General features: G+C 39.4%; 1 protein-coding gene across 2 annotated transcripts in view; it reads left to right on the top strand.

Moving 5' to 3' along the window:
* The window catches only part of LOC106576778 (gamma-aminobutyric acid receptor subunit pi), a 78322-nt gene that overhangs the window by 7976 nt on the left and 42835 nt on the right, over positions 1-27511 (top strand). For both annotated transcript variants that reach the window (XM_014154175.2, XM_014154177.2), the window contains exon 2: positions 3439-3528. In XM_014154175.2, coding sequence (XP_014009650.1) covers positions 3473-3528 — 56 coding nt within the window. In that variant the 5' untranslated portion in view covers positions 3439-3472. The remainder of the gene's footprint in view (positions 1-3438; positions 3529-27511) is intronic.

Raw genomic sequence — 27511 nt, 5'->3', positions numbered from 1 at the left:
TTGGAAGTATGCTTGGGGTCATTGTCCATTTGGAAGACCCATTTGCGACCAAGCTTTAACTTCCTGACTGATGTCTTGAGATGTTGCTTCAATATATCCACATAGTTTTCCTCCTCTAGATGCCATCTATTTTGTGAAGTGCACCAGTCCATCCTGCAGCAAAGCACCCCCACAACCTGATGCTGCCACCCCCGTGCTTCATGGTTGGGATGGTGTTCTTCAGCTTGCAAGCATCCCACTTTTTCCTCCAAACATAACAATGGTCATAATGGCCAAACAGTTCTATTTTTGTTTCATCAGACCAGAGGACATTTCTCCAAAAAGTATGATCTTTGTCCCCATGTGCAGTTGCAAACCGTAGCCTGGCTTTTTTATGGCAGTTTTGGAGCAGTGGCTTCTTCCTTGCTGTGTGGCCTTTCAGGTTATGTCGATATAAGAGTCGTTTTACTGTGGATATAGATACTTTTGTACCTGTTTCCTCCAGCATCTTCACAAGGTCCTTTGCTGGGTTTGATTAGTACTTTTCGCACCAAAGTTGGTTCATCTCTAGGAGACAGAATGTGTCTCCTTCCTGAGTGGTATGATGGCTGCGTGGTCCCATGGTGTTTATACTTGCATACTATTGTTTGTACAGATTAACGTGGTGTTTGGAAATTGCTCCCAAGGATGAACCAGACTTGTGGAGGTCTACAATTGGCTGATTTCTTTTGATTTTCCCATGATGTCTAGCAAAGAGGGACTGTGTTTGAAGGTAGGCCTTGAAATACATCCATAGGTACACCTCCAATTGACTCAAATTATGTCAATTAGCCTATCAGAAGCTTCTAAAGCCATGACATAATTTCTGGAATTTTCCAAGCAGTTTAAAGGCACAGTCAACTTAGTGTATGTAAACTTCTGACCCACTGGAATTGTGATATAGTGGATTATAAGTGAAATAATCTGTCTGGAAACAATTGTCGGAAAAATTACTTGTGTCATGCACAAAGTAGATGTCCTAACCGACATGCTAAAATTATAGTTTGTTAACAAGAAATTTGTGGAGTGGTTGAAAAACAAGTATTAATGACTCCAATCAACCTCCAAACTGTATAACGGGTCACCAACATATTCAAATAATGATTGCCATATTTTCATTAAAAACATTATTTCTATAAATGTATTCATACTATTTCATCCTTACACAAGATATAGTTCCAACACAAATCTAGGGTTGTTACCCAAGCCGGCTGGTCGTTCGTTTTATCGGTTCAGTTGCTAGAGACTCGACCCAGTTGTTCAGTCTTTTTTTTCTGTATCTATAGAAGCGACCCAGTCGTTTGTTCTAAATGTTTCATTGCCATACTGGCTGGCAACTTTCTTATCCCTTGCTAGCTAGCCAACTACGGCTAACTTAAATTCATGTAAAAAAGGATGCAGCCAGAATAACAGCAAAGTAGCTGCATTTGCATTTGTTCAAGCTGTTTTCTAGTTACATTTATTTGGGTACATCCATACCAATAACCTAATGAGGTGTGATTTCGCCTGTCATCGAACATTTGCTCACTCGTCAGGACACTGATGTTAAGAGGGGCTTGCCAACAACACATCTAACACAATCACTTCAAACTGAAGGTGGAAAGACTGCAAACTATCCGCACTTCGTTTCGTTTTGACCTTTTTCAGTTGACATTTCTTTGTATATATCCATAAAAATGATGTCAGCTGTTCGTGATTTCGACTGGCTGAGAAACGCTGCCTGCCTGTCTGTTCCCTGCCAACTCCCGACCCCCACACGTTCATTACTATGGGACAGCTGGAGATCGAATTTGAATATTGAAACAATGTTGCAATTGTCGGAGAGCCAGACAAAGGTTTATACAAATTTCAGCTGTTGAAAACTAAATGTAAGTCTAAAAGAAATGTGAGATAATGTCTAAAAGCTTTTTATAGTGGAGATGAAGTTTATAACTTGCCTGGCTGGGCTGGATTGCACAGTCAGATGGAACACAGTAAATACGCATTTTAACGTCATAGGTTTAGCCGGTGGTAACTTGTGAAATAGCCACCAGCTGGAATGCGCTTTTAACCAATCAGCATTCAGGATTAGACCCACCCGTTGTATAAAATAACACAATGCATCTGTGTTACGGATATAGGTATCCTGTGTGTGTATTTGTTTTCTCTCCATCTGCCCTAGTCACAGGTTTCGCCAATCAGTCGCCACTGAAGACGCCTTCTCCTTTTCCTTACCCAATCACATCCCCTTGGTTTAAAAACCCAGTCAGTTGTTCTCTCTCTCTATCGCTCTCTCTCTCTCTCTATCTCACTTTGTCCGTAATTATGTGAGTATGTATTGTTGTGGTTCATGACTGTTGGTGGGAAAAGGGGGTACAAAGCCAAGTCGCCCGTTGGAATACTTTGTCTAAGTACCCTACTTTGTCTTAGAAACCTAGTTAGACCACCCACTGTATTTTATTGGTTAGTTAGCTAGCTGTGCTTGAAGCAAGACTAGCTTAGGGGTTTTTGGATATTTATTATTTCTTTCCTTGGGTCCAGCTCAGCCCCTTTTTCCCACACCCCATTACCGTGTGTTTAAAATAAACCAGAAGTGTTTGACGGTAGGTTTAAGTTGTCTGTGGATTTCTTTTAGTTCTCACTGTTCCTTTTCACTATTATGATTTGCATGAGATATGTTACGGGTCTTGTTTCCATCCCCGTAGACTGTAGGGCCAAAGGGGTTTGTAACAATCTGTTTATTAATGAAATCCAGTAAAAAGAGAGCAAATTTCTGTCACTAAGCATTACTAGGTAACGCTGCAGTTGATGATACCTACAGTAGCATATCATTTTGCAGCTACATTCCTTTTCACCAAACAGCTAAATGTGCAGTCATTTCAAAATCCTTAAAGGGAGTGCTTTCTAAGGAAGGTAGTAATGAAATATCTTTCATTGTCTCTACCTAAACCGAGAGCTTAATGCTTGAGTAGACGTTTCAGATAAGTCATTATTGTGATGTGATTATGCAGTTCAAATGAAGCCCTGCGGTCATGTTAGTAGCTTAGTGAGTTGGTTGTTGGGAGGATGATTTCCAGCCAAAGATGTGCTGACTTCTCTGTATAACAGCACAAGACAAATGGGGGAATCTGGATGATATATGTCAGTTCAGTCATAGGATGACCAAGGAGGTCGACAGTGTGCTGTTACAAAAACAACACAGAAGGCTCAGAAACATCTGTGATGCCCCTCAGCTAATTTGAGTTTGAAAACAGCACCTGAAAAGACTGGGGTTTGGGAGTAATTTTCACTGGTTCTGAACTAAATATTATTCAGTAGATGAACATATGTGAAGTAGTGCGTGCGTTGAAAATGCTGGTACAAACTGTACTCGTCAAAACACAACAGACTGAGTATACCTATGTTTATGGATTTAGTTTTCTCTGTATCCTCTTATTTCAGATAGACTCCACTAGACACCTCCACACCTCCAGCAATGATGGCTGTGCTCCGCTCTGGAGGGAGAGTGTTCGTCATGCTCCTCATTAGCAGGTAAGATACCTTACAATAGAAGCGTTACAGTGACTGCCTGGAACCTGTGGGTATGTATGAATGGTGATTTTACAAAAGTCAGACGACAGTATGAGACTTTTTAAATGAGGTGTTACTGGGACCAGTGTGAAGGATTTATTGAGTGTGTGTGTGTGTGACAAAGCAATTCGCCATTTGTTGTTTTACTGAGGCACATCAACACTCAATCATGACTCCCCACGCATTACTCAGAAGCATTGGAATTCTCCACAGAAGCATTGAAATTCATATTGACACTGCCACGGTGCAGCACCAGTGAGGCAGCCCTCAGCACCACATGCACCAAGCACTGAGTCAAATCGGTTGTGCTAATGCCTTCAGGGGTCATGCAGAGAGGATGATGGGATGTTGTGGTGCATATTTGACACTTACCGTGACAGGAACTCATCCTGTTCTTGCCAGTCCATTTTGTTGCAGGCACAATATCCTCCATGCACAACTTCGAAAAGTCCAACCCACTGGGTACCACCTTATTCTGCCATAAAATGTTGGCCCATGGCACACTAGCTCTGGCCCCATCCCCTCTGAGATTAGCATAACAGCAGGAGGCCTGGAAGTCAGTGGTGTCGAGTGTTATATGCTTTGGGTACAGATGCTTTGGTCCAGTGTCCCATCCCACACAGTCTTTGTCCATTCATGCACACAGATAATTGTTTTAATTGTTTATTTAAGCTTTATTTATACAGGTTTTTCTCATTGAGATAAAATCTATTTTTCAAGAGAGACCTGGTCCAACAGCCACAGGGGGAACAGATTCAGACAAAACAACTGACATACACTGACACAACATTGAACAAAACTATAGACACACATACAATACAACAATTACATATTACGTGAAGAAACACAAGTGTCATAACTAAAAAACTGCTGTCCTAAAGACAATTACACTCTTCTCTGATATTTACATCGACCAAGTGTTTAAACTCCACCAACGTGACTAGATCATCAAATGTTTTAATGTCCAGGACCACGGACTTGACTAACTCAAACTATTTCCACCATGACATGTTCTAATTCTTGCTACTGTTAAAAGCAAATGAGAATGGAATCGTAAATTATATTTATTTACTGACCTGATTAAGATAAAGTGGCATTTAACCCAATATGGCCATATAAATCAGTGTATACCAGTGTTTAAGCCTACGCTAGATCAATGACGACGAGTCAACGGTGCTGTAGAGATCACAATGATGTGTTGGACGTTTTTGATTTGTAATGAACTGGAGGGCCGCATGATATACTGAATCAAATGCTCTCAGGGTAGTGATCGAGGCCTGCATATACAGTAGCAGTCAAAAGTTTGGACACACCTACTCATTCCAGGGTTTTTATTTATTTTTACTATTTTCTACATTGTAGAATAATAGTGAAGACATCAAAACTATGAAATAACACATATGGGATCATGTAGTAACCAGAAAACTGTTAAACAAATATATTTGAGATTCTTCAAAGTAGCCACCATTTGCCTCGATGACAGTTTTGCACACTCTTGGAGTTCTCTCAACCAGCTTCATGAGATAGTCACCTGGAATGCCTTTCAATTAACAGGTGTCTTTTTAAAAGTTAATTTGTGGAATTTCTTTCGTTCTTAATGTGTTTGAGCCAATCAGTTGTGTTGTGACAAGGTAGGGGTGGTATACAGAAGATAGCCCATCAAGCGCTATGATGAAACTGGGTCTCATGACGACCGCCACAGGAAAGGAAGACCCAGAGCTACCTCTGCTGCAGAGGAAATCTGTCCTTTGGTCTGATGAGTCCAAATTTGAGATTTTTGGTTCCAACCGCGGTGTCTTTGTGAGATGCAAAGTAGGTGAACAGATGATCTCCGCATGTGTGGTTCCAACCGTGAAGCATGGAAGAGGAGGTGTGGAGGTGCTTTTCTGGTGACACTGTCTGATTTATTTAGAATTCAAGGTACACTTAACCAGCATGGTTACCACAGCACTCTGCAGCAATATGCCATCACATCTGGTTTGCTCTTAGTGGGACTATAATTTGTTTTTCAAGAGGACAATGACCCAACACAGAGTGATGGAGTGCTGCATCAGATGACCTGGCCATCACAATCACCCAACCTCAACCCAATTTTTATTAGATTTTTTTATTTAACCTTTATTTAACTAGGCAAGTCAGTTGAGAACAAATTCTTATTTATAATGGCGGCCTACCCCGGGCAAACCCTATCCCGGACTACGCTGGGCCAATTGTGCGCCACCCTGTGGGACTCCCAATCACGGCCGGTTGTGATACAGCCCAGAATCGAACCAGGATTTGAAGTGACGCCTCTAGCACTGAGATGCAGTGCCGTAGACCGCTGTGCCACTCGGGAGCAGATGATTTGGAATGAGTTGGACCGCAGAGTGAAGGAAAAGCAGCCAACAAGTGCTCAGCATATGTCCTTCAAGACTGTTGGAAAAGCATTCCAGGTGAAGCTCGTTAAGAGAACGCCAAGAGTGTGCAAAGCTGTCATCAAGGCAAAGGGTGGCTACTTTGAAGAACATAACATATATTTGATTTGTTTAACACTTTTTTGGTTACTACATGATTCTATATGTGTTATTTCATAGTTTTTATGTCGTCACTATTATTCTATAATGTAGAAAATTGTAAATATAAAGAAAAATCCTTGAATGAGTAGGTGTCCAAACTTTTGACTGGTACTGTAGATAACATAACTAAAATCTAAAGGTCACCAGTAATGTATATGGTACCAGCTCCTTCCTGGGCTCATGAGAAAAACAAGCCTTATGCCATTAATAAAAACATTCTCAGTTTGAGCTTCCTTATCAAGTTCTCCACATGAACAGTGAAGCTCAGCTTGTCATCTACCCACACTCCTAAATATTTATACACTTTGACTTGCTGTATAGTATGTTCATCCAATGTAGCAATGACATTATTAGTAACATGCCTGGCAGTTGAAAAACCATGCATTTTGTTTTACCCGAATTCAGAATCAGCTTCAGATCATACAGATTATTTTGAATGGTGTTAAATTATCTTTGGACATTTTCAAAAGCTAAAGATAAACTGCTACCATTTGAATAAAGAACATTATCATCTGCATAAAAATGAACATCTGTTTCAATGTGATCCCTAACGTTATTGATATACAAAATGAACAACAGTGGGCCCAAAATAGGAGCTTGCGAAACACCTGAGCACAACTCTATGGAGTCAGATTTACAACCATCCGCCATTACACATTGTGCACGATTTGCTAACTAATTTATAAAACAATCTAGAGATTGAACAGTAATTCCACAACATTTTAACCTTTACACCAACAGAGCATGGTCCACGGTGTCAAATGCCTTCGACAAATCAGGAAAGACAGACACACAATGTAACTTCTTGTCAAGAGCACAGTGGATGTCATTTAAAACCTTCAATGTTTCTGAAACAGTGCAGTGGCCACCCCTTAAACCTAATTGCACTCCATTTAACATGTTGTTTTCTTGGAGGTAGGCCTTCAGCTGCCTACTAACTATGGACTCCAGTACCTTAGACAGTACAGTGTCACGACTTCCGCCGAAGTCGGTCCCTCTCCTTGTTCAGGCGGCGTACGGCGGTCGACGTCACCAGCCTTCTAGCCATCGCCGATCCACTTTTCATTTTCCATTTGTTTTGTCTTTGTCTTACACACCTGGTTTCAATCCCCCAATTACTTGTTCATTATTTAACCCTCTGTTCCCCCATGTTTGTTTGTGAGTAATTGTTTGTATGTAAGACGGTCCGTTATGTGGGCTCGCTTTATTGTATTATATTTGTCTATTTTGAGTATATTACATTTATTTACTCATATCTGCTGTCCTGCACCTGACTCCTCTACACAAGCTACACACAGACCACATTACATACAGACGGTGTTGACATGGGTCGATAGTTGTCAAGTAGCGAAGGATCTCCACCTTTCAGGAGAGGCAGTACAAAAGCACATTTCCATAACTTCAGGATTTCCTTAACGTCAAGCGAGAGGTTAAAAATACATGTTAAGGGGGAGCATTGATGTCTGCAGCGAGGCGTAGAGGTGGAGATCTAGACCTTAAGGGCCAGGGGATTTCTTTCTATCAAATTCTTTCAAGCCTTTACGCACTTCTGGAACGGAGAAGGATGAGAAGGAGAACCTGGCGGAGGAGTGCACAGGGGTGTAAGGGAAATTCATAAGGGGCTGTTTTATTTATACCTTTGACCTTTTCATATAAACTGCCTGCATCTAGAAAATGCTGATTTTAAGGCTTTCAGAATAGAGGTTATCTCAGTTACAATCTGTGTGTCTACCAACAATTGTTTGGGAAGCTGTGTAACTTTTTTTGCACGCCAAACCTTTCACTACTTGCCAAATTTTGGAGGGATTATTTAAATTATGAAATGAAAGATCATTCGTTTTTGGGCATTGGATCTTCTCAGCTCAACTTCAGCTGCCCTTCAGCGTTCTACTGCCCGTAGGAGTTTTTGGACAGTATAAATACTTTTTTCCATTCAATTAGTTACTTTAAAGAGTAGCTAATTAGTGTCTTGATTGACATTTAATTGGTATCAAATACAACTCTAATTGGTAACCCCAATTCTATTGCACTACATGACCAAAGTATGTGGACACCTGCTTGTCGAACATTTCTTTATTCTAGAATCATGGGCATTAATATGGAGTTGGTCCCCCCTTTTCTACTATAACAGCCTCCACTCTTCTGGGAAGGCTTTCCACTAGATGTTGGAACATTGATGCAGGGACTTGCTTCTATTCAGCCACAAGAGCATTAGTGAAGTTGAGCACTGCTGTTGGGTGATAAGGCCTGGCTCACAGTTGGGATTCCAATTCATCCCAAAGGTGTTCGATGGGGTTGCGGTCAGGGTTCTGTGCAGGCCAGTCAAGTTCTTCCACACCGATCTTGACAAACCATTTCTGTATGGACCTCATTGTATTCTGTAGCGTTAAGATTTCCCTTCACTGGAACTAAGGGGCCTAGCCCAAACCCTAACAAGCCCCAGACCATTATTCCTCCACCAAACTTTACAGTTGGCACTTTGCATTCGGGCAGATAGCGTTCTCCTGGCATCCGCCAAACCTACATTCGTCCATTGGACTGCCAGATGGTGAAGCGTATTTCATCACTCCAGAGAACACGTTTCCACTTCTCCAGAGTCCAATGGCAGCGAGCTTGACACCACTCCAACCAATGCTTGGCATTGCGCATGGTGATCTTAAGCTTATGTGCTGCTGTTTGGCCATGGAAACCCATTTCATGAAGCTCCCAATGAACAGTTATTGTGCTGAAGTTGCTTTCAGAGGCAGTGTGGAACTCGGTACTGAGTGTTTCAACCGAGGACAGATGATTTTTTACACGCTACGCGCTTCAGCACTGTGAGCTTGTCAGGCCTACCACTTCGCGGCTGAGCCCTTGTTGCGCCCAGACATTTCCACTTCACAATAACAGCACTTACAGTTGACCGGGGTAGCTCTAGCAGGGCAGTAATTAGCAGATTGTTTGAGCGTCATGACCTCCAGTTCTGCTTGTAGCATGTTTCTCGATGACGCAGTGACAGATCCAATGGCTTCATCTCTATCATTGCAGAGAGGGCAGCTCAGCTCAGTGTAGCCCAGTGTATTTTATGGACTTAACTAAGTGACAACCGTCACCCTCACCGTTACCCAGGTGATTTGAAAGAGGGCTATTTATAGAAGGGCCACCGGAGCATAATGGCACCAACAACCATATCAACAACCATGACAAGGAATGAGCTGCAGCCATACAAATATGACCCTTGACCCTGACAATGTTAACTCTGCCGAGGTCATTTCCCAATAGCAAACAAACACATTTTCACACTGTGGCTAGGGCTGGGCGATATGGACCAAAAGTCATATCCCAATTTATTTAGGCTGAATATCGATATAAGATATATATCCCGATATTTTTTCCGCAAAGTGAGAGCAAATGTTCAGTCAAAGTCAAAGCCAGATATGACATGTCTCAAGTAGTTTTATTGAAAGCGGCTATTTCAGTGAACAGTTGAAAAATCAAATGAATAAATAATAAACAGGGCTCTTCACCTGGTTCAGATTAAATGCTCAGCTGTTCAAATAACAATAACATGTAAACATAAACACTGTATAACAACAGGAGTACCTTTTTTGAAATCAAAGCTCCATAAGGTGCACATTTAAATAAATAAAAATATCTTAAACAAAAATAGCCTATAAAATAAAATAGGCCTATCTTTTTCAGAAATAAATATTATATATATTTATGAGAAAAGTCAACTTTTTTTTAGTTTGACAACTTTAAATGGCTTATTAAAATCAAATTACAGATTTCTTATCCTTTCTAACAAATCCACAGATGCAAATAACGAACATTACAAAATAATAAAATATGACAAACCCTAGTAAGGGCAGCAATTATATATAAATAAAGAACAAAATAAAGTGCTCAGTTTGAGAAAATGTTTTTTAAACATCAGCCTCATTCTTATCTGAACAGCCTCAACCAGTTGCACAAGAAACAGACTATCAACTCAATAAACATTTCCCCCCTATTTTTTTACTTTGATAAACAGTAATGCGGTCTTGAGGTAGACATTAGGCACACTGCGGGAAAATGAAGTTTGCAGTGAGCTTTGTTTCGGGGCTGGAGCTTTTTCGGGTTGTCGACGGCTTGCGGCTGGGGCTTCTGCAGCGCGCAGTTTCACACACTCTTCGTATTGCAGTTTGTGCCACTGTTTTAGGTGGTGAAAAAGATTTGTAGTGCTTCCACTCCATTTTTATGGCACTGCCTACATATAATGTGATTTTGTTGCTCATATGATACTTTGAATCCGAACCATCTCCAAATTACTGAGCCAATGCTTTTTCTTTTACTAACCAATTCCTCCTCAAAACGCTCCGCAGACGCTGTTGCTTCCTCCATGTTTGTTGAAGTGTCTGTTCCTGCCCCTCCCCCCTCTGTGCATGAAAGAGGAGGCGCGGGGAGCAGCGCAGAGAGCTCCGGGTCTGCAGCTTGCTTGGAGCAAGGATCAAAGCGCAAATTTGAACTATATCGATATATGCGAAATGGTCTAATTTCATATCACATTTAAAATATATCGATATATTTTTTATATCGATATATCGCCCAGCCCTAACTGTGGCCTGTGTCATATCATAATAGAAATAGGACACACAAGCATTATGGAGGTCATAGTTCTCAACCATAGAGGTACATTTACAGTAAGAGCCACAAAACCTTACCTCACAATGGAGATGAAGACAGGTAATGTCTGAGTGTCAGTCAGTCTGCCCTCCTCTCATGTCCCTGTGACTCCCCTTGAAAGCACTAGCAACTTCCCTACAGTGTTTTATTATCCTCTTATTGGAAAGAACGAAGAGCGAGAGAATCAAGGGGAGAGGCTGGATCACAGCTGGGTGACTTGAAAAAACAGACATGTTTGGAGAAGATGTTCAAATAATGCAACAGGTACTGTGTAACTGTGTAGCCGTGCCATTCCTTTTGTTATGACTGGGAAATCAATTGTTGATTTAAAGTTGTCTAATGTCTGAAACCTATATCTAACAGATGTATTAAACATGTGTATGAACTGTGACAATCACATAAAGATCAAAGGCTATCTATTTTCCCAGTTGGAGTCATTTATCACGGAACCCACACCCTTTATTTATCCATCTATTACATCAAATAACCCAACTGTCAATCAGAACCTATTTGCAGTTCTACTGCTTGTGACACGTTTTTTTAAGAAAGAAAAAAATCAATTAAAATGGATTGAATTGTAATTTTTTGTCAACGATCTACACAAATTACTCTGATGTCAAAGTGGAATAAAAATTCTAACATTTGTAAAAAATAAAACAATATATCTTGATTACATAATTATTCAACCCTGTGTTAATACATGTTAGAATCACCTTTGGCGGTGATTACAGCTGTGAGTCTTTATGGGTAAGTCTCTATGAGAGTTGCGCACTGAGATTGTACATTATTTACACATTATTCTTTAAAAAAATCTTCCAGCTCTTTCAAGTTGGTTGTTCATCATTGCTAAACAGCCATTTTCAAGTCTTGCAAAAGATTTTCAATTAGATTTAAGTAAAAACTGTAACTAGGCCACTCAGGATCATTCCATGTCTTCTTAGTAAGCAGCTCCAGTGTATATTTGGCCTTGTGATTAAGGTTATTGTCCTGCTGAAAGGTGAATTTCTCTCCTGGTGCTTGTTGGAAAGCAGACTCAACAAGCTTTTCTTCTAGGATTTTGCCTGTGCTTATCTCTATTCCGTTTATTTTTTATCCCCCAAAAAACTCCCTAGTCCTTGCCGATGACATTCATACCCATAACATGATGCAGCCACCACCATGTTTGAAAATACGAAGAGTGGTACTCAGTGATGTGTTGAGTTGAATTTGTCCCAAGCATAACACTTGTATTCAGGACATAAAGTTAATTTCTCTGCCACTTTTTTTGCAATTTTACTTTAGTGCCTTATTGCAAACAGGATGCATGTTTTGGAATATTTTTATTCTGTACAGGCTTCCTTCTTTTCACTCTGTCATTTAGGTTAGTATTGTGGAGCAACTACAATGTTTTTGAGCCATCCTCAGTTTTCTCTAATCACAGCCTCTCCAGTAACTGAGTAAGGAAATATGTTTATGTCTTTGTAGTGACTGGGTGTATTGATACACCATCCAAAGTGAATTGAATAACTTCACCATGCTCAAAGGTATATTCAGTGTCTGATTCTCTAAATGTTTACCTATCTACCAATAGGTGTCCTTCTTTGCGAGGCATTGGCAAACCTCCCTGGTGTTTGTGGTTGAATCTGTTTTTGAAATTCACTGCTCAACTGAGGGACCTTACAGATAATTATTTGTGTGGTGTACAGAAAGGAGGAAGTCATAAAAAAATGTATGTTAAACACTATTATTGCACACAGAGTCCATGCAACTTATTATGTTACGTGTTAAGCACATTCTTACTCCTGAACATATTTAGGATGGCCATAACAAAGGAGTTGAATACTTATTGACTAAAAACATTTCAGCTTTTCATTTGTAATGAATTTGTAAACATTTCTAAAAACATAATTCCACTTTGACATTATGGGGCATTGTGTGTAGGCCAGTGACACAAAATCTCAATTTAATCAATTTTAAAGTTAAGCTGTTCACAACAATGTGAAAAAGTCAAGGGGGGTGAATACTTTCTGAAGGCAATGTATTAAACTACAGTATTCACTGTTGTGTTTTCTGTTGTAGTATACTGTATTATTTTCTGTAGTGTTATTTGATTGTTTTACTATCTTTTTAATGAGATTTTTGTATCTTTTTTGGACTTTCTCCTTGAGAACTTAATAGACAAACACTAAAAGAGCAAATTGTCCATAACCTGTATGTAAGTAGGTTTGTGGTCTGAACTGTTTAGTTCAGAGCTTCAACTAAATTGTATAACCTGTAGGGAACACTATATGGTCTATACTTGGCATGTATGTTTTTCAGTCATGGCTGGCACATATTGGATATGAGGGCCAGGATTGGGCGGGGCATATGCACATGTTATATTAGTATATTAATACAGTGAATCGTATTCTACAGTATACTACACAATTATATAGTAAGTACTACACATGATCGAGGGATACTACAATGTGTAGTATAGTATACTGCAGTTTACTCTAGTCTGGGTACCAGTCTTTTTAGCTAACATTCCACTCCTTGCCACTCCTGTCATTTGCCAGAGAGACTGGCCTTTCAGCAATATCAACGTTCAATATGCAGCCGGATTTACGGCGCAGTTGTTGATTGGTAGTTTGAAACAACATTTATATTTTCCATGACAACGTTGTGGAACAGGGGTGTGCACAAATTTTGCGCAATAAAGAATTTGAATTTTAAGAACAACATTTAACAATTTCGTTACGTCCTGCTGCGGTCATTCCCTTGTTAGAAGGCAGTGTCAATGCAAGATCATGTTGTGCAAAGCGGCTAGAGAGGACTCCCTAATGAGAGTGAAATAATTATACAGAAAATATTAACCTACAAGAGTTAATCGAGCTACGTTTGCTTCAGTTGCATCCCATTAATGAGAGGAAATAAACATAAAATTGTCACATGTTGTCATTCCTCGCACATATGCTGGTCATCATGACTTGCTTACATTTTTTTCAATTTTGAGCTATACGAGGAATATAACAGGTTACTTTAGGAAACGTTCTGAATAGACAGAGAGAATAACCGAACTCACACACACACACACATCCTAAAATGATCCATCAATCAAATCCTTTCCTAAAAAAGTGTTCAAAACCTAGGCTCAAATCTTGGCTGTAGCCCATCAGAATGTAGGCTACATTATCCTTTAACCCTTGTGCAGTCTTAACATTCTGTATACTCCCCTTGTCCCAAGGGTAAAAAATGACCCGCCTTCACTAAAGCCCTAAAACAAAACGGCTTAATTTAATTTTAAACCCCAAATCTATTTTGCATGAAGAAACAACCTGTCATTCATCACAAATTTTGTGAATATATGGGTTTTCCCTCATCACAATGCAGAAAGACTGCATTTAATCAGTGGACACCACTCGTTTTTATTACAACACACCTGTCATAATTGTTTTCTTTACTAAAGTAGAGGTTTATTATTATTGCTAAAAGGTACTGCATAGGTGTAAACATATTTTTTAGCAAGAGATAGCACTTGCAAAGCCTAAGAAAGTAGCAGAAATGTGCAGAAAGTAAGAAAGTAATTTTGAATGCATTTTATTGAAGGGAATTAATAACAGTCTTGAACTTTTTTGGCAACATAGTGATTTATTCTTATATACTGTACAATGAGGAATTCAACTACAAAATACTAGTCTTCTCCCATTTTTTTAACCATTGCCCCCACCCACAAGGTGTATAAACAACAACAATAAACAAGAATAAAATAAAGTAGATACAAACATAAATGTAAAGAACATAAATCATTCAACTCTAATTAGCACATGTAGGACAGTATGCAAGTGTGTGTGCATGGACTTTGCAGATGTATTTATTTTACAGTCCTTCTTTGGGGGGCAGAATTGGCATCTCCTCCTCTTGCCTGCCCCAGCTGCAGCCTCAGGTGGATCAGGACAAGATTCATCCCCCTGAACAGCTTTCACAAGTGCTGCAGAGGCTGCTGTGCCGGGGAGGCGCTCCCTTCTTTGAATGTGTGGGGTTACAAGTGCCTTTCCCAGCTGCTCCAGGAACACCGTCCTCTTGTTCTGCTTTTCAGGCAACCAGGTAGGGTTGACCTTCTTCCATATCATGAAGGGATTGTATGAGGACATGTCAATGATGTTATGGAAGATGACCAGGGGCCAGCGGGCAGTCATCCTCCTGCAGCTTTAAGTTCCAATCACCTTTTCCAGGTTGTCCTTTGTTGTGGTTGTAGTCCAGGATGATGGCTGGCTTCCTGTCCTCATGATCACTAATCTCAGCCGTTTTGTGTAGTGTGCTCAGGAGGACCACATTCTTGTTCCTCTTTGGGAGGTAAGATACTAGAGTGGTGGTGGGGGTGGAGGCAAACTTTGATGAGAAGGCCTCTCTCCCCCTTGTTGCTCAGACTTCTTCTTCCTAAACCATGGTGATCTTCTTCAGGAGCTGCTGGCTGAGTTCAATCAGTAGCACACATAATCTCAATTTCCCATTGTGTATGTTTGTGTGTCTGTGGGTTTTTCAGATATGACCCTAAGACAATCTTTGTACCCCGGTGGTGTACAGCTTTCATTGAAATATGAACAAAGGCAATGTTTCACTTTTTATAATGTTGTGGTCACTCTAGGAAAAGTAATCAAATTTCAAGTTGAAAAAATATAATTTAGGGGTTTTTCTCTGCTGTTAAACATAGTGGCAGGTCATATTTTGACCCTTAAAACAACACAAGGGTTAACTGGCACACCTAGAAATGCATATCAGAAAAATATTTTTCAGAAGAATAGCCTTAGTATAGGCCATCAATTAATGTTTAAAATTTGATAGATAAGGCATCGCAAACATCTCAACCAGCTGGTTCAGTGTCCCAGTTAGGATAAACTCATCTATTTTTTAAATATTAGTTAACATTATGTCTGCCTCAGTTACTTGACAGGCCTGGTTAAACCAGACAGGCCTGGTTAAATGAGGACGATTTGAAATATAAAATATGATACTTTTGTTTCCAAATATTATTCATATAAAAATATATGTAACTGAACGTGTTTACTGTTCATATACTCATAATCTCTGTAAAATGACATGTACTGAATAATATTGTGAAACATATTGAAGACAACAGGCAGACAATAAATACTGATATGAATATGAAAATATTTTTATATTTGCGCAGACAAAAAAAATCCAGAATAATGTTTGTCCATAATAGCTAGCTTTGACTAAATAGCATTCCTTTAACAGTGACCTTTCTCTTGCATTTCAAAGATGGTGGTTAAAAAACACCAGTTGTTTTTTTTCTTTGTATTTTCTTCTACCAGATCTATTGTGTTATATTCTCCTACATTCAATTCACATTTCCACAAACTTCAAAGTGTTTCCTTTCAAATGGTACCAAGAATATGCATATCCTTGCTTCAGGGCCTGAGACAGTAAATACTGAAATGAATATGAAAAGATTTTTATATTTGCACAGAAAAATAAAAACCCCTGAATAATATTTGTCCATAATAGCTACCTTTGACTAAATAGCATTCCTTTAAATGGGCAAATCAACTGGCTGGTAGAACATATATTTTTCAAGAGTTCCTAAAAATTTTTTTTTAAAACAACATTTTAATAATTTCATCATTCCGAAATGATGTTTTAGAAGTCAACAACATTTTACATTCTTGTAATATCCCATTTTATACACAATTAGTACTAAAAATGTGCAATTAATGAGTTTCGGTTTTGCTAACATTCACTTCCTGGTTTTTACCCAAAAATACAGGAGTCCGATAATTAAAACCACATGATCGTTTTACTAATTGACATTGGTTGAGATGATAAAATATACCAAACAAAACTCATATGTTTGATTTAATTTAAAATTGGTTGTCAAAATTTGCTCAACCACCCAGTTGAGCTGCATATTAAAGTGTTATAGCATAATGCTATAAAAGTCAGGGTTTTATTAAATAGGCCTTGGCACTGTACTTTTGTATTGCACATTTAATTAAACTGAAGCATTTGTCAATGTTTAACTTCAATTCACAAAATGTGCGTCAGATAAATATATATTTTTTGTCCCTGGCTTGTATAGCACAGGTGGTGGTCACCTAAATTCACTGTAGGCCTAATATATACTGTAGGCTAGCCTACAAATGGTGGATTAATAGCCCATCCTTTGAATTCATTTCTAACTTACACATCTCTGTCTTCGCTGTTCCCTTCTTGTGCAATTCATTAATCTCCGCTGGCATCTCCACTGGCCTCTCTCGCTTCCATCCTCTCTCTATTCCTTGTATAGCTCTTGAACCAGCCTAGTCCAATGCATGTCCCAGAAGTAGCAGTATAGTTTGCTCACTTATTTTGAGCAATTAAAATATATAGAGTATTTTCGAGGACAGAAGCATCTTACTCTTGCTTGCAGGATATAAAATAGGCTACAGCATTCACAATGAACTGACTGAGAAGTTTGAATGGTGAGAGCTCTGGTGTAATGTGATCACATTGGTTGTTGGTAAAAATGCAATAAACGGGAATCCTCTGTTCTCCTTGTGCCCAATGTTTATGTTTACAACGAAATGTATTACATCAGAATGCCCAATGTTAGAATGCTTCCAATCAAATTTATGAATTAAATTAGAACGTTTTCCTATCAGTCTAATTTGCATAAACATTGTGATTGGATGATAGCTGTGAGGGTTATCGAATCAGGATCAAATCCTCTGATCTCAAGCTCATTAATGATAGAATGTTCACATTTGAAGATTGCTGAAAGGACAGTCTTCTTTGGCAAATGAGAGGAGTGGCAAGGAGAGGAACATAATAGCTGAATAGAGATGGCAACCAGGCTAAGTTTACTACAGAATTGTATAGTAAGTACTATAGTATTCTATTGTAAACTGTAGTATTGTTTATGTGGGGTGTTAAGAGACCACTTTACTGTACTATAAAAATATGACTGCTGTAGCCCACTATAGAGAGTTGCCAAGTGATGTACGACACCTCCTGGCGGCCATGGTGGAAGACCACTAAATCAGTTCTTCCAACAACAACAGCTGAGTAGCAATCCCAAGCTGTATGGTAACCATGTGTCACGACTTCTGCCGAAGTCGGTTCCTCTCCTTGTTCGGGCGGTGTTCGGCAGTCGCCGTCACCGATCCATTTTTCATGTTCAATTTGTTTTGTCTTGTTTTCACACACACCTGGTTTCAATTCCCTAATTACATGTTGTATATTTTCCCTCTGTTTCCCCCATGTTCTTGTCAGGAATTGTTTATTTGTAAGTACTTGTGCTATGTGTTACTGATGCGCTACGGATTTTGTACCCATGTGTTTGTTGTTTTTGTATGCCGTTAGTTTTATATATTAAACTGCTCCGGCTATTCACCAAGTTCTGCTCTCCTGCGTTTGACTTCCCTGCCACCAGTTACGCACCCCTTACACCATGACTAAAACGAAATGGTTCATCACTATGGTCAATTTCTGTACCGTATTTGGCTGCTCGAACAAGGCAGGGAAGACAACAGGAAAAAACAGGTTACCCACAATCATGAAACACCAAGGAGATCAAATCAAATTGTATTGGTCAAATTGTATTGTTTAGCAGATGTTATTGCGGGTGTAGCGAAATGCTTGTGTTTCTAGCTCCAACAGTGCAGTATTATCTAACAAGTAATATCTAACAGCAATACACACAATGCACACAAATCTAAGTAAAGGAATGGAATTAAGAATACATAAATATTTAGATGAGCAATGTCAGATGGGCATAGACTAAGATACAGTGGAATAGAATACAGTATATGCATATGAGATGAGTAATGCAAAATATGTAAAGAGATAAGATGCAAGAACTGTCAGATAAGCGAAGACACCTGAACTCAGACAGCAGTCAGTGCAGGGTCTGCTCTGATCATTTCATCACGGGTAAGTCAATGGAAATAATTGGTTGAGAACTTTATAAGAGGAAGGATAATGGATGGACTTTACAGCATAGGACAAATGCCTCAATGGGATAGGATAACCTGCTGTTTTTTCCAGCCCAACAATAGATGTAATCTTTATATGACACTAAAACACCTGAATGAATTAAACAACCAAACAATCAAGAGCTAATGGGAAGTTTTAAGACCCACAAAAAGCAGGTCTTAACTGTAATGCAGTTGATAATGGAATGAATTTGGAGAGGGGAAACGCAGCCCATCCAGCCATGATGCACAGTGCCCACTGAAGGAGAGATGTGCCTTTTGTGCTAGTGAATCTCGTATTTAGAAGCATTAAAAATCAATTGGCTTCCCCTCATTTAATTAAAAACCAAGCATTGCCTACCCTCCCCTTAATCAAGGCTGGTTTAGCAGCTTGGATAAGTGCATATTTTTATCCTGGCCATCAGACAAAAGTAGCCTATGAATAAAATAGTTTTAATTGGTCAACTGAGAGTGCTTTGAAATATTTGAGGTTTTTGCTTTCATGCATTTTCATTATTCACAATTCACATACCTGCATTTATCTTGTTCAAGTAGGCGATCCAGATCCATTTTCAGAGTGTCCCTCATCTGATTACCAAAGACATGCTTCTGCGAACTATTCAGTCCTCCTATAATGCCATAACAAAGGCAGATTTATTCTTTTTTTTGCCTTGCTCTAAGGCAACGATACAATTTATAGGAGCCTAGTATTTTGTACGTGTGAATGTTATGCGTATTAAGACATGTATGTGTTCACTGTGTGAACACAGTGCCATGGAACTAGACAAGTGATTTATGATATCTTGCTTCTTAACCCAAACCTTTTTAGTAATATTAGTTTAAAAAATGATTGTTTTTAGGTTCATTTAATTTAAAAAACTAAACTTATTTGAAAGATTCACCATCCATGGGTTTATGGTGAGATTGTACATGGCTCGAATGCAGTACAATTTTGTCTGCTGTTTCTGGAGAAGTACAAATATGACCTGTAAGATGGTTCCATGATGTACATAAAACATTACATTTGGCAGAAATGTAACGGTGAGTGGGCATTCCTCTTTTCTCTTTATATTGGATTTTTATCCAGCTCCCGTGAAAAGTTTTATTTGCGTGTAACCCTCCATACTCTAAGTTGCCTTGTCTGTATTATACGCCCATGGGGATCAATCATGGTGCCTGTAACTGTATATAAACACAGCTTATTTAAAACAAGTTGTTTCATTTTTATTAGAATTGTATTCAAATGTTATACTGTCTTTTCAGGCCTTATCAATAGCCTAGTGAATTTAATCTTTCTTATTGTCAAAACGTGGCATTTGGCATGTCGAGACTGCAATTTACAATAGACCTAGCCCTTAAATCAGTGCGAATGCTACAGCCTATGTTTATTCATCAGAACCCAGCCCTTTCGCACCACCGCCAGCTATTGCGCTCATTATTCCGGTTGTGAAAATAACAAAAATATTTTTGACACACCCCCAAACCTATAATGCTATCGCCAGCACTAAGATTTACTATTGCGATAGGTTTGTTAAAATAGAGCTCCAGGTGTGCTTATTATTTGTCTATGTACTGTAGGTTCACCAGCTGACCTCTTATCAAGACATCCATGTCGACTGGATTCCCACTGTGAAGATGAGCAATGCTGCAGCAGCATCAATTTCTGCTTCTACTACTTCGTCCTTTTCCAGATATGAAAGGACCCAGATGAGGGCTGAGGAGAAAAGAAGAGATGTGAAGAAGCAGATGTGGCCTTGGCACAGGCTTTATATGCTGTGGAGAGGGATGGTGATGTTGGACAAACTTGACAGCATCAGACATTGAGACAATGAATGAAATGAAAAACCATACACTACAGTCTACTGTAAATTACTTCATGTTTACGTCAGTCTTTTCAGGATTCTGATGTGAAAGTACTCTACTTCACAGGTTTGACTAATTATTGTGTGGCCAGGTCTACCCCGAGCAAGGTCATACCTCACTGCCTTCCAGGGACTCATGTTGCTCTTTATGCGCCACAGGCTAAATACACCTGTCCAACTTTTAAGCCACATGTTTAGAGTATCTGTATCCACTGTGTCCCAAACATTCTCCTGTAATGTCGATGTGCTCTTTTTTTACTTGAAATCTCTAATCTACTGGCCAAATAGGGAACAGCTACGGAACACCATGCCTATGGGTTTTAGAAGGAACATTCGCATATCAGTCACAGTCATAATAGATTGCTTTGAGATATTTATAGAATGTCTATCAAATCTGAAAGCTAATGCACAGTCTTTATACTCCTACAAACACGATAACACAGTGGTATTACACCTCAAGATGGGCGCATCTGTTGATAGCTGCCTTCACAAGAGAAAAGAAGCAACTAGGTGGGGTTGAGTTTGAGAAGACACGTAAAAAAGCAGATTCAAGATTACATTGCCTTCGGAAAGTATTCAGACCGCTTGAATTTCTCCACATTTTGTTGTGTTTATTTCCTCGTCAATCTACACACAATACCCCATAATGACAAAGGGATGGGGTCACCTTGGGGTCATGATAGGGGTTGCACCAAATGATTGATGTATTATAATAATTGATTATGCTTATGTTGTATTAATAGAAGGGGAAGTGCTGTAAGACCCCTCCCCAAATACATTTATAGGGTCCTGGACCACAGATTAGCTATATATATATATGCATTATAAGGTTTAATATTGTTCCACAGTTATTTTCTAGTCTCTCTTATAAGAAATGGTCTGAGAGATGTGTGAGTTATTGCAGTCAAAACAGGGTGTCTGTGAGAAAGCGCCTCAAGGCTAAAAGAGATTCATAGACAGAACCCTGCAGGGGAGTGAAAGAGATAAGAGACAAGTCAGACATACCACTGTAAGCCACACGGGAGTGGAAAATTACTGCTGAGCCCTTAGAAAACACTGGACTATTGTTCTCTTCTGCAAGTTTGTATAACTGTATATGCATGGGCTTGGTCTCATGAGTAGAAGGTGTTGACGTAGGCAGTTAAATCACTAGGGGTTGACTGCAAACATATTGGAAGTAACTTGGACCTTTCCTATTTTGCAGAACTTCCTCGGAAACATGCATGCTATGTTCCCGTTGTCAACTTCTGTCTGCAATTGCATTAATAAAGGTTTGATTGATTTAATTAAAGATATTGTCTGATTGCTGATTTCACCAATAAGCCAATGATTGACAAGGAACAAGGAACCCCAACAAAAGCCAAAACAGGTTTTTAGAAATGTTTGCTAATTCCAAAAACTGAAATATCACATTTACGAAAGTATTCAGATCCTTTACTCTAGTACATTGTTGAAGCACCTTTGGCAGCAATTGCAGCATAGTCTTCATTAGTATGAAGCTACAAGCTTGGCAAACCTGTATTTGGGGAGCTTCTCCCATTCTTCTCTACAGATCCTCTCAAGCTCTCTAAGGTTGGATGGAGAGCGTTGCTGCATAGCTATTTTCAGGTCTCTCCAGAGATGTTCGATTGGGTTTAAGTCCGGGTTCTGACTGGGCCACTCAAGGATATTCAGGGACCTGTCTCGAAGCCACTCCTGAGTTGTATTAGCTGTGTGCTTAGAGTCGTTGTCCTGTTGGAAGGTGACCCTTCACCCCAGTCTGAGTTCCTGAACACTCTGGAGCAGGTTTCCATTGAGGATCTCTCTGTACTTTGCTCTGTTTATCTTTGCCTCAATCCTGTCTAGTCTCCCAGTCCCTGCCACTGAAAAACATCCCCACAGCATGATGCTGCTACCACTATGATTTACCGTATGGATGGTGCCAGGTTTCCTCCAGACGTGACGCTTGACATTCAGGCCAAAGAATTCAATCTTGCTGCATCAGACCAGAGAATCTTGTTTCTCATGGTCTGAGAGTCTTTAGGTGCCTTTTGGCAAACTCCAAGCGGGCTGTCATGTGCCTTTTACTGAGGAGTGGCTTCCGTCTGGCCACTACCATAACAGCCTGATAGGTGTAGTGCCGCAGAGATGGCTGTCCTTCTGGAAGGTTCTCCCATCTCCACAGAGGAGCTCTGTCAGAGTGACCATCGGGTTTTTGGTCACCTCCCTGACCAAGGCCCTTCTCCCCCGATTGCTCAGTTTGGCCAGGCGGCCGTCTCTAGAAAGAATCTTAGTGGTTCCAGACTTCTTCCATTTAAGAGTGATGGAGGCCACTGTGTTCTTGGGGACCTTCAATGTTGCCGATTTTTTTTTTGTACCCTTCCCCAGATCTGTGCCTCGACACAATCCTGTCTCGGAGCTCTACGGACAATTCCTTCGACCTCATGCCTTGTTTTTTTCTCTGACATGCACTGTCAACTGTGGGAACTTAAATAGACGTGTGTCTTTTCAAATCATGTCCAATCAATTGAATTTACCACAATAGAGTTGTAGAACATCTCAAGCATGATCAATGGTAACAGCATTTCAAGTGTCATAGCAAAGGGTCTGAATACTTATGTAAATAAGGTATTTATGTTTATAATTTGAATAATTTCCCAAACATTTCTAAAAACCTGTTTTCACTTTGTTATTATGGGGTATTGTGTGTAGATTGATGAGATTTTTTTAAAATCCATTTTAGAATAAGGCTTTAAGGTAACAAAATGTGGAAAAAGTCAAGGTGTCTGAATATTTACCGAACGCACTGTATACTCCTGTCTGCTAGACAGACCAAAAAGTGGTAATTTTCATAGTGAAATGTACTGCCCAAATTGTTTAAATCTCTGGTGTGCAGGCCTACTGTTTCACAGTTGTTTTCATTTTGCTTGGCTAGTCAAAACCAGAGCCCTATACTATGAATCAGGTTTGAGGAGGTACCAAGGTAACTTTGGTCAACTGAGTTGAACTTGGGATAACCGGTACCACAAAAGTGGCTCACCTTTTAGCCAGGTACATTTCAATGGAAACGAAACCTTCAAAACTAACCTGCTCCTGGGCAGGCTAACTCAGGGTTAACTCCATTTACCCTGAATGAAGTGTCTGAGTCTCGAGTTGATGAACAATGCTATCAGATTCCCTCCCTCTTGCAAAGGTTGCATCATCATCCCCTTAATTTGATGAAGATGACTGATTAAATATTTTTATCAAATGTTTTTTGTGTGTTTAAAAATAGTAACGTTAAAATACCTATTATATTACACATTTAGTAGTGACAGAATGCATTCGAAACTTAATGCACAGTACAGCTTTGTATGACTTAATACAATTATTTTATCGATGGGAGTGGGAAAAAAAGGTGCTTATGCAATGATCAGCACACCAAAACGCACCAAAGATGCCATTAACGATAAGCAATATCATAAAGGCGCCACTTCTAAAAGACTATTTGCCCACCGTAGCCTGCTGAATTTCCAAGATAACTTTTCTTTCATTGCTTTCAATGAAAACCTGTGACAAGCATGTACAGTTACAAGCCTGCTAGAGTTACTCAATTGTACTACTTGAGTAAAAAAAGATACCTGAATAGAAAATGACTGAAGAAAAATGTAAAGTCACCCAGTAAAATACTACTTGAGTAAAAGTCTAAATGTGTCTGGTTTTAAATGCACTTACTGTAAGTACAGTGGTGGAAAAAGTAAATTGTCATATTTGAGTAAAAGCAAATGCTCTATATCAAATTCCTTACATTAAGCAAACCAGGTGGCACAATTTTCTTGTTTTTTGTAATTTACGGATAGCCAGGGGCACACTCCAACACTCAGACATAATTTACAAACACAGTATTTGTGTTTATTGAGTCCGCCAGATCAGAGACAGTAGGGATGACAACACGTTATATTGATAGGTGAGTGAATTAGACCATTTTGCTGTCCTGCCTGAGCATTCGAAATGAAACAAATACTTTTGGGTGTCAGTGGGAAATGTATGTATACATAAATATTTTGTTTAAGAATGTAGTCGACTACAAGTAAAAGTTGTCAAAAATATAAATATTAAAGTACAGATACCCCAAAAAACGACTTAAGTAGTACTTTAGAGTATTTGTACTTAAGTACTTTACACCACTGGCGGCAGGCGGACGAGCAATATCCACTGTCATAGTGCGAATGAAGCCTGAGCTGGAATGTGAAGCTAAGTGAAGCTGGCTAGCTTTAGAAAACCTTGAGTAGATCTCGCTTCCTTCATGGTGTACCCCTCAGGAAGACAAAGTTGTTTGTATATCTTTATTTTTTATACAGGTTCTCATTAACATGCCTGTTATGTCTTATCCAGTGTTGTGGAAGAAACCAAAGTAATTCTCCTATTGAGTGTCTTTTTCTGGGTGGTCAACCATTCCCCCCAACAAGTCAATTAGTGCACTAATGGGATGGAAAGTTTGTAAAGAGTAATTATAGATTGCGTTAATAAACATCTATATTTGATGGTTCTGTTTTAGATGTTTAGTTTAGTTTTAAAGGTACATTACACTCCAAAATCAGATGTTTTTTTATACATCTCTAAAGTAGTGTTCTGTTGAGATAAGTTCAAGTCCCAGGTCATCTATTTGGTAGTTCCAGCTTTGTCTCAATCCAAAAATTGATGATTGTCCCTTAAATTATTTTCCTTTGCTGAGGAAAAAAACATTTTCAGCAAAGCAGCACATTCTACTGTCTGCATCAGCAATTAGACCAGCCTGGAGACAGGGGAATGCAGGGTTTGGACTGAACCTTAGATTCTAACAAGCACCTCACGTCCTCTGTATTCTGTTCCTCCCCTGAGTCATCTTCCATATAGCCAAAGCCACTTACCTAATTACTGTCTCGCTTCCTCTCATATCCTCCTCAGGCTCTGCTGCTCCCAAGGAAACACAAAATGTACATTTGTGACCAATTCAGGAAACTAGGCGTATGTCGCTAGTCACGACTTCACAGGAGAGATGTTTTTTTTAATCAAAATGCATTTTTTGGCAGAAATGCCTTCTCGAACATGTGAACTTTCATCCGCCTTAATAACAAACTTGTATGCCATCTGTACATACGAATAAAATTGTTAAATTACGATCCTTGACGGTTAAGCCACAGAAAAAGTTAGCAACCTTCCCACTAGCCATGATTGGCTGAAATAATGAGTGGGCGGACATGCCGAGAGAGGAGTTCGGATTGGTCTGCCATATTGAAGGCATTGGTAATCCTGTCAAACGCGACTTTTTAATGTAGTGGAGCTGCATAAGTGTTGCTCTCCATTTTCTGGAGGATCACGTATTGAAATCAGTGGAATTAGAGTATGTTAGCTAAAGAGATGGAGAAAACACCTGTCTCCGGATTACATCATCAAACTAAGGGCAACCATGGTATGGCATTCCTGATAGGGAGATGCGACCATGATGCATGTTGATGTATATAGGTAAGTTAGTCTAGCGTTAGCTAGCTGCATTTTCATATATTACACATTTCTAATTTTGAAAGAAAGTGGTTTTATTTCAAGCTAAAGTGTACTGTTAGCTAGCTAGCTAATGTTAGCTGCCTGGCTCCCTAGCTGATGTTATTATTTGTTTCCCAGAGCCGTTTGCTTTTCTAGTTAGAGCCTAATGTTAGTTATTTCAAATATGATGGGAAAAAAACATGACTGTAAAGAATGAATTAAGAATTAAGAAAAAATGTTCCAATGAAAGGAATCTTCTTTGGAAGGAAAAAATACATTTGAATAAATGTGGGTTTTGTGACTCTATTACAGGTGTCATAACCAGCCTTAAAATAACACAATATATGTCACAACAGGTGTAAATATATGGGTCATGACAGTGTTATCACCATATTATGACAGGTTTTGACAAGTAATGTCAGCTGGTTATGACCATGTCATAACGTGTTATGACGCTGGGTGTTCAAGTAAAGTGTTACCCTTCCAATTTACTTACAGTGGCTGAACCAAAAGTTGTAGATATAGACACATGGGCATTTGCCAGACATACAATTCCAGACCTATTTGAAGAGACACACTTGGCCAGACCCGATTTAGGTTTGGGAGACATTGCTTAGCTTCCTGTGAATTCCATATCTTGTGTCCCTAAAGATTCCTAGGCATTAAATGGAGTACTGTCTGACAAAAGCAGACATATTCCAACAATTAAAAGCATATATTTTATGTATGAATCCTGTCAATAGGTTTTTCTTGAGGTTGTCGAGTTGTGTCTGCAGTGCCTTTAATGGCTGCTGGAAGGGTCAGGGATGTATCAAGATACTTCCTGTCAATTGCTTCCTTTCTTCAGGACTGGAGGCATTCAAATTTGCATCACTGTTTGCACTCCATGGGAATTGCATTATTGCACAGGACATTATTTCGGTCATTGTTTGAGAGAGGAGAGGAGCGAAACATGGGGCACTACTCTCTCTTGGCCTACACAGCATCAAGTACTCCCCAGCTGAACCCATGAAGAAGTCTTTGCACATATCCAATCAATTACTCATGCCTGATTCTCTGAGCAGTGACTAGGCGATATGAGCGCCCAGATAACCTCTCTGGGCTAGGCGGGACGAAATCGTCCCACCTACGCAACAGCCAGTGTAATCCCGTGGCGCGATTTTCAAATACCTTAGAAATGCTATTACTTCAATTTCTCAAACTTATGACTATTTTACACCATTTTAAAGACAAGACTCTCGTTAATCTAACCACACTGTCCGATTTCAAAAAGGCTTTACAACGAAAGCAAAACATTAGATTATGTCAGCAGAGTACCCAGCCAGAAATAATCAGACACCCATTTTTCAAGCTAGCATATAATGTCACAAAAACCCAGAAGACAGCTAAATGCAGCACTAACCTTTGATGATCTTCATCAGATGACACACCTAGGACATTATGTTATACAATACATGCATGTTTTGTTCAA

The sequence above is a fragment of the Salmo salar genome, chromosome ssa18, assembly GCF_905237065.1.
Source record: "Salmo salar chromosome ssa18, Ssal_v3.1, whole genome shotgun sequence".
Lineage (NCBI taxonomy): Eukaryota > Metazoa > Chordata > Actinopteri > Salmoniformes > Salmonidae > Salmo > Salmo salar.
This window is presented reverse-complemented; position numbering and strand designations above follow the sequence as displayed.